Genomic DNA, 20,722 nt, shown 5'->3' with positions numbered 1-20,722 from the left:
TGAGCGTTTAAGTCAAATCAAGCAGTGTTTAAACAAAATAAATCTGAATGATATTAAAAAAAATCACCAAATAACTCAGTATTATTTTTGGATAATTTATATTCTATTATTTTCTCTTTTCTTTATTTTATAATATTAAGTTACACTTTGAATTAAATAAATTAATTTAAACAAATAATGCTGTCTAGACCGCAAGCGAGCGCGACGCGACATGACGTCAGCGCCCAGTAGACCAATCAAAGCCTTTGTTTATACGAGCGACCGAACGTGTTTCCCTTAAACCAAGAGATCCAATATAAGAATTGTCAATTAAAATGTTACTGGGCTGGTGATTTACGTAACATACGTTATTTAAATTACAATAATTAAATATATTAATATAAATTATATAAATATTATTTTGCGCATTTTTTAAAGTAATGCCAGACAATGTTATAATGGGTATGTTTGGAACCGCATTGTTCCATACTACTACTACTAGGACTAAAAACAGTCTACACTGTGTAGTATGCACTAGGCAGTATGTTAGTATTTTATTCCAAACATGTCCAGTGAATATCCTTATAACAACATTGTTGGCCATCATGCGGAATTTTTTTATTTAATCCTTCACAGGTACTAAAAAAAGCTTGGACCAAGTTACATAGCACTAGAAACATGTTTATAATAAGCATGATAAGCATGTTTTATGACATCCAAAAAAAGAATAGTATTATTTGGTTCAACCTATGCAAATGTAAGTTGTGATTATTAGAGGACCAAACAACAGACAACAAATGGTATGTCTACAAAATTTAGTGAATATCCATAGAGTTATTGAAATCCATACCAGACAGATCAGATGTAGATGTTCACTAATAATAATAATGATGAAATGTCATGATCTCCTGCTGTATGGCTTAGAGGGTGTCAATCAACACAAAACCAGACTGCTTTACTTTTTTTTTTTCTTTCTTTTTTTTTTTTTTTTTACATTTTCCTTTTTTCATAAAAAACAAAAGGAAAAAAAAAAGTACTCATAAAAAGCAGCTACATAGTACAAGCACAGTCTTCAAATACATTTGGGCTTCGGTGTTTTTCCCCCTCTCTAGACGTCAATGTGGTTCTGAAATAAAACGTTCCCCTTCGACTATCCAAACGTGGTTAGTGCAGAATCATCCACTTCGAACATTTAGATTAAGGCGCTTGTTTGCCTCATGACGTCTCGATTCAAAAGTGCTAATAATGTTCATATCACGTTTTATGTACAACACGAAAAACTCATGTAGGTCACAAAGGTGGGCAGACAAAAAGTAACACAAATGAATGAAGGAAGCCAAAGTGTGTTTGTGAGCATAAAAGGGATGAACGCAGTTCAGCTCTCAGAAGACATCTGCTCGTCCTGTGCTCTGCTGTCCTCTTTTACGTCTGTGTCTTCTGTCGGATTGGGCTCTGTGGAGTCAGTTGTAAGTGTTTGCTGCTCTGTTGGGTCATCTGGATTAGGCCTTAAAGACAAATAAAACATTAATCAACATGTATTTTAGATTAAACAGGCCATATATGTCCTTTTACAAAGTCTTCATTTTGTGTGTATGAATTGGTCTTCATACTTCAATGTTAAAAAAAAAAAAAACACCTTATTTTTCATTGTTGCATCACCTCTTTTCCCAGTCTGTCAGTAACGCTCTTTTTAGTTATGGACTCTATGAAGCCCCTCCTTCCGAAAAAGTGAAAAGTGCTCCGATTGGTCGGCAGGACCAGTGTGCTGTGACTGGTCAACCGCCTCAAGTGCATTTCAGAAAAGCCACAGACCTTTCCATAACCGCAAACTTCAACATACTACTAACGCAACTCAACCAGGCCTCGCCTCATTTTTTGTGTATGCTTTGGGCGGGAATTATTTAAAGAGATAGTTCTCCCAAAAATGAAAATTCTGTGATCATTTACTCGCCCTCAAGTTGTTCCAAACCTGTATGAATTTCTTTGTTCTGCTGTATACAAAGGAAGATCTTAATTGTCGGAAACCAAACAATTGTGGGGCACCACTGACTTCCACAGTAGAATACAAAAAGTACTATAGAAGTCAATGGGGTCCATTAACTTTTTGGTTACAAACATTCTTTAAAATATCTTCTTTTGTGTTCAGCAGAACAAAAAAATTCATACAGGTTTGAAACAACTTGAGGGTGAGTAAATGATGACAGAATTTTAATTTTTGAGTGAACTATCCCTTTAAATGATGAATATTGTGACGTGTTGCTCCCGGATAAAAACTCACGACTACAAATCAAGGCATTTTAGGGAGTTCAGAAACGTAAACTGCTTACTGATATCGAGAACAACTCCCTTTGGAGTGACTTTGTGCTTTGTAACTTTGTAGTTGCTGTTTCAGTTGCTTTTCATGCTCACACAGCAACATTACACACGAAAGAAAATTGAAAATGTAAAAAAAGAACTAGGAAAACATGTAAACTAATTATTAAAACAGAACAAAAGGTGGCTGCTCTTTACCTGATGCCGTTTGGGGATTTGTTCTCATCCTGTTTCTCATGGTCTGTGGGTTTGGGATTGCTTTCGGATTCAGAAACGTCTTTTCTCTCGCTTTCTGATTCTCCGTTCACTGGTTTGGAGTCGTCTGGGAGAAAGAAACAAAGTACAAGCAGAAAGCACATTTAAAACTTGTTTGATTGCTCGATTGCTTGAAATAATGTGGAAACGTTCCTGTTTCAGTTTACCTGTGTTTTGCATGTCTTGCTCATTGCTTTCTTGGTTCTTTTCATCCGGTTTTGGTTTACCGGTTTCAATCTTGCCAATGAACTGGAGCTTTAGTTTATTGTAGACTGCTGTGGCCTTCTCCATTACTGCATTACTTGCTTTGTACCGGCGAATCTAAAAGACAAAAAGACAGTCAGATATGTGCAAGTTTTATGATGGGAATGCTATCTAATAATTATTTATAATTATTGTTATTTCAACCAAATGTTTATGTAAATTATCCCAGAAAGTCCTATTCTACATTTTTTTTCTTGTTGAATAAGCGTTACACTCAGAAATGAATCACATTTTAAAGGTGCAACATATAATTTTTTTGACTATACTAAAGCATAAAAATACTGTATGTTTGCAGAGTTTTAGGAAACATGCTAAGTTCAAATTCTTGTTTCTCCGAAAAACAATGCTACAGCGAGTTATTCTACTTTGAAATGTGCTATCCATGTCGGAAAGTCTGTTTTTGTTTTGATCTGTGTGATCCCGCCCACTACCAATTTACCCAATAGTATTTCGACACCCCTGGGTTGCCAGTTGGTGGAAAACACAGCGTATTGCAGCCATGGAAACCAGCAAACAAACTGGGTCAGATATCGCAGATTCCATCCCACTATAAAAACTCAGATAAATATACAGTGTAAGGCTCCTCGCTTTCCATTGTCAATTGCACTCGTTCCTGTTGAGTGTCCTCAATCTGGCAACCCGCATGAGTGTTGAGTCTGAGGAGGAAGGGGCAATGCAAACAACTCTCTCCAATAATTTGAATTTTGACTGCAGTACCCATTTCAACTGCTAGCTGTCAATATTACATACCACACCTTTAAATACTAAATCGGATTGCAAATGGAAATTCTCATTGACTTTTAGATACCAGAGTGTCGTTTTGAGGTCTTCTGTAAATGCTTGTACCTTTTTGAGTGTAGCAATAACATCTGCATTCTTCTGCAAGATGTGAGTGGTCACTTGTACCGAGCCGAGCTCATCCAAGGCCTGGAGACACTTCTCAATGTCCTACAGTTTGAAAGGAAGCAGAAGACACAGAATGATACCAGGGGACTCGCACATCAGGGCACTTTCACACATAAAGCTGTTGCTAGAGATATAGTAATGTCTACATTTAACAGCACTTTGTCCATTTAGAGGTCACGTGTGAACAGAAATCAGCCCTGGTTATTACAGAGAAATTTGGCATTGAATGAGTGGCTGAACTAGGGTCATTATTGTTAACTGAAACTATTAAAACATCTTTTTTCATTGAAATACAGCTGAAATAAAATATAAATATTACATGAAAAACTAAAAATGAAAAATGTTGCATTGGCAACAAACTGAAAAAAGTTGAAGCACTAAAAATATTAAGTGTAAATTAATAAAAATTAAGATTGAAATAATAAATTAAACCTTTATCTATTCAACTCAAATAGTTCAAAACTATCTGAAAGGGTAATATCTTTAAAATAAATAAATTCCTGTACAAAAATAACGGTAAGAAACAGAAAAATTTAACTACTTGTTTCACTACAAATAATAAAAAAAGTATGCAGGGACTGTGGAGAGAATCAAATAAACAGAATGAACTAAAACAAGCCTTTGAATCAACTTATTGACTGAATTGGACATCGTAAAACATTTACATTTACTCATTTGGCAGACGCTTTTATCCAAAGCGACTTACAAGTGAGGAATACAACAAGCAAGTCGTCATGACGAGGCAAATAGACACAAAAAGTGCTCACAATACAAGTCTTAGGTAATGCTCAGAGTATCATAAGCTACAATAGAGAGGGATTAGAGGAAGTGAAAGGATAGGTATAATTTTTTTTTATTATTATTATTATTATTAAAAGAGCATGCTTGACCAGAACCAATGCTCGTGTGAATACTAGACATGGTACCTTTGCTGTAAAATTACCAGAGTATCATTTCCAGTAATTTTAATGGCTTTCATGTGCGAAACTGACTACTGATCCCGATGAAATTCAAAAGGTCATTTTAAACAAAGCAGAATGGGTAGGCTGATGGCAGCGCTACTTACTGGGTTGTCAACCTTCAGTGCAAACTTGATGTCTGTATGGAGCTTCTGTAGTTTCTCTTCAGGTGAGGGTTCTGAATTTATAAAGGGTGATAGAAACGATAGTTAAAATCTGATTGAGCATAAAAATGTCTCAAAAAGGACTGAACCGCCATGAGAACGTTTCATGTGACCTTTTTTCTTTTCAACTTTCTTCTCAGGGTGACGCACCGACTTCCGTTTCGGCTTCTCGGGCTTAGGCCTAGTGGAAAACAGTGTTGTTATTCTTAACAAAAACTAAAACTATTAATGAAAATTCTTGAAATAAAAATAAAATTAAAGCTAAATAAACAAAAACAAAAAACGAATAAAAGAAAATATAGCTGCGAGCAGCAATTATTGGGCCCCGAGCACAAAAAGGAACAATGAGACATGCAAGCATGGCTGGGAGCTTCAGAGCAACTGCAACAATGAGTAATTAAAACCATTTTTAGATTATTTTAGTCAAAATGGCTAAGAAAAAAAAAAAAAAAAAAAAAAAAAATCACATCAATCACATGTAATATGTTTAAATTGCTTATCACTTTTGAACAACAGGTGGTGCTGGTACCAAATTGATGTTGCGTGCTCAGTGTGAGCAGACAACGACATACAAAGTTTGGTGTCAATCTGGCAAAGTGTTGCAGTGTTAGCGCCTCAGAATCAGCTTGGCACCACATCATCAAATTTGTTGAGGCTTTATTCGATAATGGTTTGGTCAGTTGAAATGCTTTTAATAACTTATGGCCGGCATGGTCTGAAGATGAAATCTGAGCCAATTTTGGTGAAAATCGGACAAAAAGTCTAGGAAGAGTTTGAAAAAGTAAGAAATTCAAAATGGTGGACAAGTTTGACTGAATATGGCATAACTGGTATTGGGGGGGGGGGAATCACGCCTCACGGCATGGTCCCAATGACACATACCGAGTTTCGTAATGATATGGTAAACGTGTTCATAAAATCCAGCTATTTATGACAAAATTCAAAATGGACGATGGCCAAAATTGACGCTATAGGAAAACTGAATATCATTCGTCTCTGTATGCAGACTCAAAAGAGACCAGATTTATGATTTTTGGGCAAACTCTTCAGAAGTTATAAGCAAAAAAGCACATGCTCTTCTTCGAATTAATCTGCACATTATTCGAAAACGATTTGGTTTATCAAAAAACTTAACTTTTTGCCAGCATGGTCTGAAGATGATATGAGCCAATTTTGTTGAAAATCGGATAAACCGTCTAGAGCGATTTCGAAAAAGTAGGGTTTTCAGAAAATTCAAAATGGCAATTTTGTTTCTAGCCCTTACAGTTCAAAAGTTATTGGCATAAACGTAAGTGAAACTGTGGACAGTTGGTAAAGCTAGATGGATTTAGTTAGAGACTCCAAAATTACTGTGGTTAATGTTCAGACTGTCCTCTATCAGTGTGCCAAATTTCATAACTTTCCCACAAGCAGTTCTATGGGCTGCCATAGACTCAAGAGTGGAGAAAGAAGAAGAAGCCGAAGAATAATAAGAACACTAACGATCACAGTGGGTGCCTACGCACCTTTGGTGCTTTGCCCCTAATGACAAAAGCATAGTATAAAATTACTCAAATTAAAATGAAAACTTAAAATACAAAAATAATAGAATTCAAATAATACTAAAATAACACTGGTGGGAAATACTGCATATAGCACTGTGAGGCGCACAGCCGATTAGAGTTTTGTTAGCATGTTGCAATTCTAACAGCGCAATCCAAATACATACCTTGCTTTGTGTTTCTCTTCTGATCTCTGTGGCTTCTTTTCTTTGATCTGCCTCTCCTTTTTCTCTTTCACCTCCTTCTCTTTCTTTTGCCGCCCTTTCTGGCCGTCTTGACGCTTGGCCGATTTTTTCATCTAGAGAGAAAACGCAACAACGCAAACGTAGTTAACATTTTGAGAAACGACACTAGTAGAAAGAGTTTCGAGAAAGTTCTGTTGACTAGCCTCCGAGGGAGGTGGAGAGTCAGAGTCTGATGGAGCGGGGATGGGGGGAGGTGGAGGTTTCTTGGATTTTTTGAGAGGGTGATCATCCACTTCATCATCCGAGCTGCTGCTGCTGCTGCTGCCACTACTGCTCCCTCTCCTAGCCTTGGTCTCCTTCTCTTTTTTCCTTTTTTCTTCCTCCTCTTTCTCACGCTCCCGGAGCCGACGGAGCTCTTCTGCCTCCTCCTTCTTCCTTCGCTCCTCCAGTTCCTTCCGCCGCTCCTCGTCTCTCTTTTTCCACTCACTGACACGGTCCGTCTCACTGTCGCTGTGCATAAAAAAAATAAAATAAAATAAAAATTTAAAATCACCATCCATGTGCTCCTCAAATTCACAGAATATTTGGATGTTCTTTGTAGATCATGCAATTTGTATTTGACAACATATTAAAATCGGACATATTAGTCTGATGATGTTTTTATTAATTTTTCATACTTACAATTAAACAATGTGTCGCAATTATGCTGCAAAAACAGCTTTTGTAGTTTTGAAACTTTTTGATGTCACACAGATGAAATATTTTATGTAGTTTTAAAGTATGACTTGGTGGCGCTCATGAACACAATATTTTGCTAAGCGACAGTGAATAGAAGTGGAGGAATCCAAAACCGGCTCTTGTCTCCATTAACTTGTATCTGGTATTGTGTCAAACACAGAGTGTTATACACCGCTGTATTTTTGCTTTTCCATAAGCGCCACCTACTGTCAGAAAGTGATTTTGCATTTTTATTCAGCCCACCTACCTTTTTTTTTTTTTTTGCATTGGTCTGAATTTTTATATTGGACTTTCATGTTGGCATGAACAGGCATTAAGGGTCCAAAAGAGGGATGAAAAATTGTCAGATTGAACTAATTTATAATGCAAAACAAAAGTATTAATGTAAATGTATATGTAAAAAAATACTAGAAAGAAAAAGAAACCAAACTCACCTATCACTATCTGATGAAGAGGAAGGAGCCCTTTCTGGAGCTGGTTTGGGTTTCCTTCCTCGTGGCTTTGGTGGAGGTTTCTCCGCTTGGAAAATGACGCAAAAAGAAAAGTGTCCTTTAGTATTCTGATGTACTTGTCTAGGATTCCTGTTATCCGAGTGCTGTTTCAGGTAAAGTTTCCATCCACTGTATTACTATTCAACGCAATTACTCAACCATTAAAACTAATTATAATATGTGCTGGGTTCACGTTGCAAAGCGTTCTCACCTTTCTTGCGCCCTTGTGGGGCTTTCCTTGCAGGAGGCGGTTCTGAATCAGAATCGGATTTGGATCCAGACTGCGATTCGGATCCAGAGACTGCCGGCCGTGGCTTATCGTCATCAGAATCGCTCCTGGCGGCCCTCTGATCTGACTGGGAGCCAGAGTCTGAATCAGAGCCTGATGATGCCTTCTAAGATGATACAAAAACAGTATAACATCAAGCAAGTATGTAATTATAGATGGCCACATGTCAATGAGCTCTTCTCACCTTCCTCCTGCCTCTACCAGCTGGCTTTTTGCCACCTCGACTGCCTGACTCCTTCTGCGGTGTGAAGTCCTGTTGAACACATTAGTAACTCGTTAATGCAATTTTTAATTGCATTTTTGTGCAATAATGAAGCCATGAGGTGTTGAGCAAATTCCCAACCCAGTACAATTCCAGACAGGAATACCTGGTCGCTGTTTTTGCCAGATTCAGAGTCAGAGCTGGGTGATGGTTCCGGTTCTGAGGGAGATCCACTCTCCTCTCCATCTCGATCACTGGATGATGCCCGTGTTCTCTTCACTGGTGGACGCTGCAAAGTTGGTTTGTTTTTTAAATCTATGTAATTTTTTTTATATATATCTTATCCATACAGTTACAAAGTATTGAGCTCAACTGAAGCTTTCAAGCATTAAAACAGACACAAAAGCACCATAAAAGTAGTTCATAGGAGTTTTACTCTAAGTATAAAGCAGGCACTCCATTGGATGTTTTGCCTACCTACATCCTTTAAGCCCAAAGTATACTTCAGTTTTGGCATGAACACAACCAAATGCCCAGCCTTTCAATGAATACACTGTTTGTTAGCTTTCACAAACTCAGGTGCTTGACACATGCACACTAAAAGGTTTCATCCCTGTTCAGTATCTGCGCTACTTCTCTCTAGGGCTGTCACTAACAATTATTCTAGTAAACGAGTAATCATTCGATTATTTTGATGAATAATTGAGTAACTGAGTAAAAGTCTTTTTTTTTGTGGTAATAAAAATAGATCTAAGCAAAGACCTAAGCCTTTAAAATGACTTAAAATACATATATAATAACAATGAGGCAATGATATTTGGTTCAAATAAAGTATCAAAAGTGAGTAATCATATGGTTTTATAGAACAACACTGTTAAAATGCATAATATACATAAAATGCATGTTTTACATATTATAAACAATCAACTTATGTACATTATATATTATTACAAATGCCTGCAGAGGGCGCCAACGGCCTGGTGTTGTTACACTTTACAGCAGGTCAGATCCTTGTTTAATATTGGCCAAACGACATTAAATTAAAATGTTTACTTAATCTTTAATATTTGGCCACTTCTTTTCACGATGAACAGTTTGCACTTTTAGAAACATACTGATGTATTCTCCTGTGTTAAATCGCAGCCTTGTGTTGAACAGCACTATGCTATAGTACGGTTTTTAAATGGTTTTAATACATCATGCAGCCTTAGAAAATGGTCTAACGATCTGGTTCATGGATTCTCATCCATGAAATGTGCCACCTCTGGTATTTTGGCGGTTACTCGACATGGGTAAATTGCAATCGAGGATTTTTTAAAATCGAGTACTAGAAGGAATTGTGACAGCCCTACTTCTCTCTAAAAAGGTATTAGCAAATTTATTTGTGCTTTTTTAGGGCCTGTTTACACCTGGTCACTTTTTACTGATTGGATAAGATATTTAATTTGGTAAAAACTGATCCATTTACACCATTTACAAACGTGTCTCCACAAAACGAATATGAATCCGATCTTCAATACCAGCGCTATATGCAAATTCAAGTTCATGTCAACGAAAGCAACAGATATGAGCTGCATTTTATTTATTTAATATCACAGACCATCAGCACTGGTAAGAAAATTTTGTCTCACTACATTTAATGTAGATGATTGTGTGTCAATGCCAAACTTTCAGTTTCATTTGTGGTATTTTTTGCGCGTCAGCTTGCTAAAGAGATTCTCATCTACTCATCTCATGCGTCTCAGACCACCTACTGAAGTGGTTTGAGGGATCAGATTTAAATCCATCTCGAAAGCATTTCGGAGGGTATTTACACCTGGTCTTTTCATGATCCAATAGCTATCCGATCAGAGAAAATGTATAAAGTGACCAGGTGTAAATAAGCCCTTAAACTAGAGTTGCATGTATTATGGGTGTCTATTGTTGTGTCTCCAGTAGTTTTTTTGATGTCGTTTCATCCGTCTCGTTTTACGAAACAACGGGCCATCCCAGTGTCGCCACTTTGTGGACAAACTAATTAGTGCAAAATAATCTGAAGCGCATGTGCAATGTAAGCAGACAAAGTATGTGTGGTTAGAAAAACATGCAGTACGCGTGCAATAAGTGCGTACTATGCTGATGACGAAATTACGCCACAAGCACTGTGTGCAAACTCTAGCGTAAATGTAAAATATGTATACTTTGGGCTTTAGCTGTAACTACATTCATAACATAGAAGGACCCTAATGCTTAAATAAAAACTACTTGCAATACACAGATTCCTCTACAACACACTAACACTCTTCTATTTAACACTATTAACATTGTGACTAACTAAAACTATGACATTAAGAGCTTTGAAAGGAGAAATTCAAAGCACCTGAATGTATAATGCATAATACTGCAGGAGAAAAGATAAAAATGACAAAAAGATGACAATGAGGATAAACAGCTGATTTACACAATAAGTGATCATGTTGGCTTGTTTTGTGTTTGGGTACCTTTGCAGCAGGAGCTTTCCGCTTCACCGCCGGCCTCTTTTGATCCTCACTCCCAGAGTCAGAATCATCACTTCCCGTTTCAGCTTTCCTTGGTACCACTGCTTCCTCTTCTGCATCTTCCGCATCACTTCCCGCAGCAGGTTGGTTGTCCTCGCTGTCTGATGAGGATGGAGCCTAAACAAATACAAGGATAATGTGACAAATCAGCATTTGGTGTCATGAAACAACTGATTTTTTTTGTAGAAATGAAGTCTTACTGCAGGTGTGGTATAGGAGGCATGAGGGTTGTTTTGGATTTCCCACAAGCCTTCATTGAACCCTTTCCTTTTGTTGGGCTTCCCATATCGGTCTTGGTACTTTTCATATGCAAAAAGGTCCTTGGGTGCAAGGAATGCTCTGAAAGAATTAAACAGAAGCTAAAATCAGAATTATAAATATAAAGTCACAATGAAATGGAAGTAGAAACAGATATTTTCTTTCATATTGTGATGTATATCCGAGTGTAACGGATTTTCAAAAATCAATTATGTAGGGTGGGACTTGGTTCTGTGCATCGGTTGTTTATTAGATTTTGAGAAGTGGGCATTGCACTCAAAAGTTAAAGTATTGAAGAATCCTGCATTTATCACCAGAGGGAAGTCTGCCATTTTGCTGGAAAACTGAGTTGTGATATTTTGATTAAACAGTACAAAGTCAAAACTTTTTTTTTTTTTTTTTTTTTTAAATGAAACATGCACAGATGAGTTGTTTACAATAAGATCTATAACTTACATTTTTACAACAGATATTGTTTTCATTTCATGCCAATTTTAATATATAAAAGGAAGCCAGATATGGTCTGATCATTGGAGGGACTTCTAAAAAAAGGTTCTTCTAGTGCCACCTGTTGACTTTTGGGGTCAGATGAGTTTTAATTTGTTACTCCATGGCAGTTTTAACAAGCAAGGTCCCACCATAATTTTTAAAAGCACTGCAATTATTAATCAAGATTAATAAACAAAATAAAGAGGAAACAATGAGGTAATGCTCATAACAAGATCTAAAGTAATATGTATCTATTTATCATCATTAACGACCAGGTACTCGTTAAAATCCGGGGATACGTACGTTTCGTGAGTCCCGAAGAAAAAAATGGGGATCTTATTAGGTGGTGGTTTGACAGCTCCTTCTGCAACATCTTCAATCTGGAAGAAAAATACAGCCAAAATCGTACAATATGGTGATTACATGTTCTTCAGCAATGAATCTACATAGAAATTTTAAGTTTTAAAGAATTAAACACAAAAATGTGTTTTCTACTTTGCACAAGAAAGTATCTCCATGTGTAAACATGACACTCACCCCACCCCCCACCCCCAATTACATTTTACATGTGATTGGGCAATGTAAAAGTCTCAAGTCTAAATTAAGTAATTATTCATATTATCCCATTATGCATCTAAAGACGATTCCCAATGAATAAAATGCAAAAATAAGCAGGACTTTATGTTCACGCGACCTTAGCTGCTGCTCCAGCAAACAAGTTAGCCAGCCAGCTAGCTTCATACATTCATGACTAAGGTAAATAATATGAATCAAATACATCCAATAAAAAGCCTAGACTCTAAAGTGATAGATAATACGGGTTTGTCTGCAAACATATATTTCGTAAATCGCCAGGCACTGAGGTAAAGCTGGTCACAGTGGAGCTGGTGGGGGTGTGTGCGCTGGATGCAGCGCGAGCCCTGCGCGATCTCCCCCGCTGCTGCTCTTACCCGGGCCGGCCAGTGAGGATATCCCTTCATTTTAGCAAAGACAAGATCCCCGGGCCGGAAGTTGTGCGGCATCTTGTCCCTCTATGCACCGCTCCTCGTTCTGCTTGTTTGTGGTCGTTAGTGGTCCGTTTTTCAGGCCGAAAGAGAGTCCTGCTTCTGATACAGTAGGTGAGTAAAGGCGGTTGGTTTCTGCAGCGGTTTCCGCTCATTCCATTTTTTGTCAGCGGAAGTCCCGCCCTCTGGGGATCGCTGATTGGAGGAATGGGCTGTCACTCTTTACGTCCACCAATAGGAATGTACAATGTGTACACCGATAAAGACTTCAATTTAATAGTATTATATTAACATTAGCACTGCTGATTATAAAATTGTTGAAAATAAAACTGGGAGCTCAAAAAAATTGCACTTTTATGAATGTATTTTATCTAAAAAATATTTACTCAATGCACTTTAATGAATTACTATTATATTTAATCTACTGAAAATAGGAACGATAATCGTAAGGAATGTATGTAACAATTCGGATTTCGATTTGGATTATTTTAGTAGTTTTGAGGAAGAAATATTTGAAAAAAAATCTTATCCCATATACTTGCCCTTGCAGTTGATTGTCAAATATGGAATAATTAAAATTTCAACAGAAAATATAATTTGTTTCTTGCAAAAGGTTTGATTCAAAGACTTTATAATGATATTTCACATTTTAAGGCGGGATAACTGCAGTCCAAAACTGGTCTTAACTATATATAAAATAAAAATAAAAAACAAACAAAAACGTGGTTACATATTTCTTTCATTTTCGTTCAAAATAAAACCCCACCGATCTACTTCATTGTAATTTCACTCCCCTCCGCTTGATGTCACTAAAAGTCAATGTTTCCGTCACGATCGCTTGAGGACCATTCTTCCGGTTTCAGAAACAGTCCTATTCCTGTTGTAAACACATCGCTTTGGGTGGTGGAGGTGTGCCTGACAGTTATAAATAATTAAAAACAACTCATTTTTCATTTCAATATTTTTGCATATAGTTAAATCGCTAACAATGAAGAAGTTTTTCGATGACATCAAGAAGGATATAAAGTTCAAGTCAGCAGGGCCAGGAAAGAAACTTACAGAAGACACAAGGTAAAATATCAGATATGTTTGAGATCTGTCACCACAACTGCTCTGAACCACACTGATCACGAGTTTATATGATCAGATTACGATGCATCGAATAACATGTTTTCTTATTATAGACTTTTCCGCACTAGAAATTGCAAGTGCAAGCACATAAAATCTATAGTAATGTATAACAAGAATGTGTACATTAGCATCTGTAACGTTACCTGTCTGACTGCATTTCTAACATGATCATATCTGATGACAGGTTTGGAAACATGTATAGTATGTCCTGAATGTATCAATGTTCGAACCTTTTTACTTAGATAGTTTTGGGTCCGGAATAGGATCCGACCTATGAGTCTAACCTTATCGCTATAATTACTCATAGGGTAACAGGCTTAGTGTTAGTCACATGGGAGTGGTTTACACAGTAACACTGCTGCTCCCGTGATGTTATTGGTTAAAATAACCGTAAGTGGGTGACATCTGGGGCTAGTTGCATAAACATAGCTATGGTGTTAAGACTGTGTTTTAAGAACTAGTCTGACCAACTAGCAGTTAAATAGGGTTCTTTTTTGGTATCAAATTAGGCCAATCTACGTTTTTATGTATCTGACTTAAGGTTATGGACGGTCTTAAAGAAAAAAATTGATGACTAACTTGTAAGACTAGTCTAAGCAGTTTATGCAACCTGCCGCTGGTCTTTCGTGCAGCTCTAAACCTGAAGCCTCGCAGGTTGCTCACGGGGCGCCCAGAAAAGCGCCCACAAAAGCGCCCACGAAGGGTGCACAGATGGCAGGGGCCGCCGCCCTTGCCAGGATCGAGCAGCAGCACCGGCCAAAAGTGCAAACATCACAGGATGCCATAAGGAATCAGGGTACATAAAGTGTATAATTACAGTTTTTCACTCAGAAATCTATGGAAGCTTTTTCCGCCACGGAACAAAAAAGATAATTGCGACTTTTTATCTCACAATTCTGACTTTTTTCCTCTAAATTCCAAGTGGTGCCCACTTCAGAGCCAAATGGGTTGAGCTTGACTGAGTCCAGCTCCACCTCTGGGGATCTAATGGGTAGAGGGATAGAGTTATGGGTAGGGTTAGGGTGTGGTTGGACCTTCTAGCTCCACCCATTATGCCCAAATTACATCTAGAGAGGTGGAGGCTGGACTTATCACTCCACCCATGGCTCTGCAGTGAACAGCCTCTCCTAAATTTCCAGTTTATAATTCATTCCCAACTATAGGAAAAAAGTCAGAATTTTCAAGTTATAAACTCAGAATTGTGAGAAACAAAGTCAGAATTGTGATTGTATAAACAATTGTGAGAAAAAAAGTTGAGTTATAAAGGCTGAATTGTGATATATAAACTTGCAGTTCTGTCTTTAATTCTAAGAAAAAAGTCAGAATTGTGAGATATAAACCGCAATTGCAAGATAAAAGTGAGAATTGTAAGATAAAAAGCATTTTTTTTAATTCCAAGATTATCTCACAGATCTGAGAAAAAAAGTCAGATTTGAGAGTTATAAACTTGAAATTGCGAGAAATAAAGTCAGCATTGTGAGACAAACTCGCAATCATAAGAAAAAAAGTCAGAATTATGAATTTATCGCTGCACACCAACATACCATACAGTACACCAAAAGAGTAGTATGTCTGAATTCATAGTATTCATAAAACAGTAGACAAGAAGTACTACTACTTCCACCGAGATTCTGAAGTGCGCATTCCATGCACACTTTACTATCCCATGAGGCCACAGGAGAGGATTTGTGAATGCTAATGAAGCGACACAACTGATCCTGGCAGGTCACATGATAATGACAACATGGCGGAAGTAATATGTCCGAATTTCATTCATGCTACACACATTTATACTATATAAAACATACTTTTTTAACGGTCGCAAAGTAAATTCAAGTTCATATGTAGTGCCTACTTCAGACACAACGTATATCTTGCAATTCTGTTTTTTCTCAGAATTGCGAGATATAAATTTGAAATTGTGAGTTATAAAGTCTGAACTGCGAGCTAAAAAGTCAGAATTGTGGGATAAAAAGTTACAATTACCTTTTTTATTTTGTATTCTGTGGTGGAAACCAACTTCCATAGAAATCTCAAAAACATTAATAAATCTCAAAGCATGAGCAGCCACTCATTTTGTCGTTGTATTACAGTGAAGCGAGAACTTGAAGCAGAGGCAGCTGCCATAGCGGCCAGTCAGAAGAACACAGATATTGAGGCAAGTTTGACGGTTTTTGTTCGTATTTAGCTGGCCAATATAACTTTATACTGATGCCTGTTGGCAGGGTCACACAAAAGTGAATGTTTTTGCAGACATATTAACTGAAAGTGTCTGAAAATAGAGGGGTTGCCAAGATTATGGCTGTAATCCAAAATCACAAACTTCCATACTATATAGTAGACGAAAACAGTGTGTGAAAAGAGTAGTATGTTTGAATTCACAGTATTCATAAAATGTATCCAGATGACCTACTAATCTCTATGTTAATAGTATTTGGTCATGTGATCTAAACATGGTGGTGACCATCATGAAGGTAGAATAAACATCTTTCAAAAAGACTAGGAAAAAAATGCAGTCTTCATCTCATGTGAGTGTACATCATTTTTAACATATTGGTTAAAATTACTATTCATATAAAGTGGCAATTTATTTAAGGGGCCTTACATAAGGAATAGGAATAGAAAAAAAAAACATTAAAACGAATTTACCAGTTTTACGTTGTTCCCAACCTGTATGATTACCACTCATTTGTGGAATATGAAAAGCATTACTCTTTTCCTGACTGTGATTATTCATACCTTTTCAAGGGCTCTGGGGTTCCACAGAAGGATCAATCTTGTTTCTCAGTGTCAGGAGTGTTCTTCATCTGTCCTCTGACTGGAAAAACCTTAACAAAGACTGAAAGAGAGATGCACATCAAGGAAGCTATTCTTATGGTGAGATTATTACAGAAAATCTGCAAGAATTTAAGAAATTACATGTAGATGACACTAAAGGTGCTTCTTTTTTCACAGAGGTTCTCAGATGATGCATTGGAGGCCTCCATTATGATGATTCACACCTTCAATAAAGACAAAGAGAAAGTAAAGGCCGCCATTGACATCATTAGCAAGTGAGGACTATTTAATTTTAGGACTATATTAATTTTGCCCGACAATATCTCAGTGTGTTTGTAAAATGTACAAATGAAATCCAATGATGTGCGATGACAGGTACATCGAAAATATCTGTAAGAATCCGACTGAGGAGAAGTATCGGAAGATCAAGCTTAGCAACAAAGTGTTTCAGGTATGAACATTTTCAGTCAGGATAGAGAAAACTGAATTCAAAAAGCCATTTCACTCACATTTTGTTGTTTTACTCATAAAGGAGAAGGTCAGTGTGATTGAAGGATCTCGTGAGTATCTTCAGGCCGTGGGATTTGAAAGCACCGCGCTGCCGGTAGATGGCGAAGGTAACGCCGAAGTTAATTACCAGCATTATATTTAAAAGTAAATTGTGTGATTTCTTTAACACCGAGTCCTCACTCATCTCCATCCCTGAATAACGTATCTCAGATAGGACTGAGGAGTACCTGATGTTACCGCCACAGGAATCGGATGCTCTGGAGCAGATAAAGGTTCATTTGGAGCGGCTGCAGAAAGGCGAGCCAGTCAGAGCGAAGCTGGACCGCCAGCCGCAGGTCTTCAGACCGTCGCAGCATGCTACACACTTCGAGTTGCCCCCAGACTTCTACAATCTGACTGCGGAGGAACTGAAGAAAGAAATGCAATTGAAGTAAAGAAATCAACAACAGCAGTGTTTGTGCTTTCTAAGCTGATATAGTCGTACTGTGTTTTTATGATCTTTTTTAATCACAGGAATGAAATTGTAGAGAGAAACGCAATGCTGCGAACGAAAGCCATGCGTGAAAAAGATGAGCAGAGAGAGAGAAGAAAGTATAACTACGCCCTTCTGAGAGTGCGGTTACCAGATGGAAGTATACTTCAGGGTTGGTAGTTTTTAAAATATAATTATTATTTATATTATATATAGTGTATATACACCAATCAAGCATAAAATTATGACCACTGACAGAAGAAGTGAATAACACTGATCTCTTCATTACGGCACCTGTTAGTGGGTGGGATATATTAGGCAGCAAGTGAACATTTTTGTCCTCAAGGTTGATGTGTTAGAAGCAGGAAAAATGGGCAAGCGTAAGGATCTGAGCAAGTTTGACAAGTTCCAAATTGTTAAATTGCTCTAGAAGTTAATGCTGGTTCTGATAGAAAGATGTTAAAATACACCGTGCATTGCAGTTTGTTGCGTATGAGGCTGCATAGCCACAGACCAGTCAGGGCGCCCATGCTGACCCCTGTCCACCGCCGAATGCGCCAACAGTGGGCACGTGAGCATCAGAACTGGACCACGGAGCAATGGAAGAAGGTGGCCTGGTCTGATGAATCACGTTTTCTTTGGAAAACAGTATTCCCTGGTGGCTATGGCCTCTTTCAGCAGGATAATGCGCCCTGCCACAAAGCAAAAATGGTTCAGGAATGGTTTGAGGAGCACAACAACGAGTTTGAGGTGTTGACTTGGCCTCCAAATTCCCCACATCTCAATCCAGTCGAGCATCTGTGGGATATGCTGAACAAATCCATGGAGGCTCCACCTTGCAACTTACAGGACTTAAAGGATCTGCTGCTGACTTGGTGCCAGATACCACAGCACACCTTCAGGGGTCTAGTGGAGTCCATGCCTCGACGGGTCAGGGCTGTTTTGGCAGCAAAAGGGGGACAAACACAATATTAGGAAGGTGGTCATAATGTTATGCCTGATCGGTGTGTGTGTATATATATATTAATTCATTTATATATATATATATATGTATGTGTGTGTGTGTTATAAAGGTGTTTTCCCTGTAACACCTTTATAACATCTTCATAAATTAGTACAAAATATTAATAATTTATATTGTAATATGGTAGTAAACAGAAAAGTTAAGGAAAAAAAGTCTGAGGAAGGGGGTCGTACAAAAGTCTTTGGCCAAATGGCTAAATTTTTTTTGTCAAATGTGAGAGTTGTACATTTATGCTTGTAAACCCTCCAGAATGCCTTGCCCCATAGATGTCTATTGTCAGTACAACACTGCAAACATGATTTTGCTTTGTTTGGCCAACCGAAGGCTCTTGTTGTATGGTGTAACTTGCATTTAATTGCCCTATAGGTACTTTCCTGGCATGGGAGAAGGTGGCAGCGTTGTACCAGTTTGTGCGTGATTCGCTGGAGAATGGCTGGCAGCCCTTTGAGCTGGTGGCACCTGGAGGACAAAAACTGAAAGACGACGAGTCGGCTCTGAATGAGTGCAACCTGGTAGGTGAAGATCAAAGAACACTGTCTGCAAAGTTTAATTTAATAATTAAAAAAAAAATAATTGAATCACACATTTGTTTACACCTTCCAGGCCCCAGCAGCTCTGCTGACCTTCACGTGGGACGCGGCAGTGCTGGCAGACATTGCTGCCGCAGGAGGAAAGACTGCTGCTCTGCTTAAACCAGCATTATTAGAGAACATCAAGACCATGAGCTGAACATTTAGTCTTGCTTTCTCCCCGGTCACTGCTGTCCCGCCTGCGTTCTCTTGCCGCTCCTAGTGACTTTCTCTCCCATCGTCCACAACCCCACACGGTTTCATAGGATGAGCAAGATACATTGGTTGTGTCCACAACATGTGTTAGATGGATTTATATAGTGCTAACCACAGGAGTTGTTTTCCTGTCAGTGATGTATTATGGAAAGTGTAAGCACCTTAAGGGCCTCAATAATCTGTCCTATTATAATGCATTGTTGCTTAAAGTAACATGACCAGTCATCATATGATAATGGAAGAAGCTCCGTTTGTGCACTGTGCCGCTGTCAGACTGGAAATGATCTGTAAGTGGATCTGTTGTAATTTAAAGCACTTTTTAGTTATTGCTTATAGAGAAATGTTGATTAATGTACCATAAAATCTCATTGTGACAACGGTTTGAAATTGATCTAACATGAGCACTACCAAGTTAAGATTGTCTTTTGTGTTGTATTGAGGTTCTGTTTCCTGCTTAACAAAAATGAGACTATGCATGAATGTTATAACGCAACTTAGACAAAACGCTCTGGGGTGCGTTTCCCGAAAGCATCATTAGCCAACTATGGTCGTAAGTCACATTGAACTCTATTGGTAAAGACGGAACTTGCGACCATAGTTCGCTTTGGGAAACGCACCCCTGTTCTGAAACAACGATCTACCTCCTAATACAGATAAATGTCAGTTCATTTCAGCTGTCACCATGTCATTTGACTTACATAATTAAGCCCAAAGTATTTGTTTTTACACATGCAACACGTTTGACGTAAATTTTATCAACTACATAGTAAGCTCGCACCCAGATCTTCCCCCCAATTGCATATACTATACGCTCACCTTGCACATGAAATTTTTTTGCAATAATGATTTTGTCCACAAGGTGCCAACACTGGCGACCATGGTGTCACAATTGAAAAGAAATGCTCTTTGTCATTGACAAGCACTTGTGGGAGGGGGTTAAGAGAAACTCTAGTTTAAATGAGTATAAAGACATTATCGCTCATAACTTCTGGAGAGAAAGAGTGCAGACACTGGACAAGAATGAAACTTTCTATTATGCATGTGTGAGCATCTGTTAATGCACACAATCCAATCGAGTATACTTTGAAAGGCTGTGTTCACATCAAAACTCCAGCTTATTTTTCAAACTGGAAGTAAGCTGTTTACTGTGAATATGCAAGACTTCAAATTCATTAGCCACTATAGGTAAATAAGTAGAAGAATAACGGCAGTAAACTGTAAAACTATTTTAGCTACAAACCAGTGCATTTATGATTATGACAAAAAGGCACCCGCTCTGATGGAAAAAAGTGAAGTGGATACTATAATGCTCACTGATTAAACCATGCTATATTGTTGAAAATGAACCATGGTTGTATTTTACACTCACTCAAATTTGTAGAGTTTAAATGTTGTGTTCTAATGCTTTTGATGTGATGTCTGAAATAAAATGCATTGTCAGATAAGAT

General features: G+C 37.9%; 2 protein-coding genes across 3 annotated transcripts; one reads left to right on the top strand and one right to left on the bottom strand.

The window, feature by feature from the left end:
* Positions 1–504: 504 nt before the first annotated feature.
* Positions 505–12,747, bottom strand: hdgfl2 (HDGF like 2). 2 transcript variants are annotated; one of them, XM_051909928.1, is made up of 16 exons: positions 12,521–12,747; positions 11,874–11,950; positions 11,024–11,162; positions 10,767–10,940; positions 8,453–8,575; positions 8,269–8,337; positions 8,007–8,187; positions 7,739–7,823; positions 6,770–7,076; positions 6,549–6,679; positions 4,954–5,021; positions 4,784–4,854; positions 3,658–3,759; positions 2,715–2,868; positions 2,491–2,614; positions 505–1,484 (listed from the first exon to the last, which is right to left on the bottom strand). In XM_051909928.1, exons 1-16 carry the CDS (start codon positions 12,590–12,592, stop codon positions 1,355–1,357), a joined length of 2,007 nt encoding a protein of 668 aa, XP_051765888.1. In that variant the 5' UTR covers positions 12,593–12,747; the 3' UTR covers positions 505–1,354. The 2 variants fall into 2 exon arrangements, with proteins under 2 accessions (XP_051765888.1, XP_051765887.1); XM_051909927.1 differs by having other exon boundaries at positions 8,007–8,190; positions 12,521–12,746.
* A 676-nt stretch (positions 12,748–13,423) lies between these two features.
* On the top strand, positions 13,424–20,719 carry ubxn6 (UBX domain protein 6). The gene is made up of 11 exons (XM_051909929.1): positions 13,424–13,645; positions 14,338–14,501; positions 15,799–15,863; positions 16,454–16,582; positions 16,661–16,758; positions 16,859–16,934; positions 17,016–17,100; positions 17,204–17,423; positions 17,507–17,637; positions 18,856–19,001; positions 19,093–20,719. The coding sequence occupies exons 1-11, from the start codon at positions 13,563–13,565 to the stop codon at positions 19,216–19,218; spliced, it is 1,323 nt and encodes a 440-aa protein (XP_051765889.1). The 5' UTR covers positions 13,424–13,562; the 3' UTR covers positions 19,219–20,719.
* Positions 20,720–20,722: the final 3 nt, after the last annotated feature.

This window comes from Ctenopharyngodon idella, chromosome 10 (assembly GCF_019924925.1).
Source record: "Ctenopharyngodon idella isolate HZGC_01 chromosome 10, HZGC01, whole genome shotgun sequence".
NCBI classification, from domain to species: Eukaryota; Metazoa; Chordata; class Actinopteri; order Cypriniformes; family Xenocyprididae; genus Ctenopharyngodon; species Ctenopharyngodon idella.
Note: the sequence above shows the minus strand (reverse complement) of the source record. Positions and strands in the feature narration are given on the sequence as shown.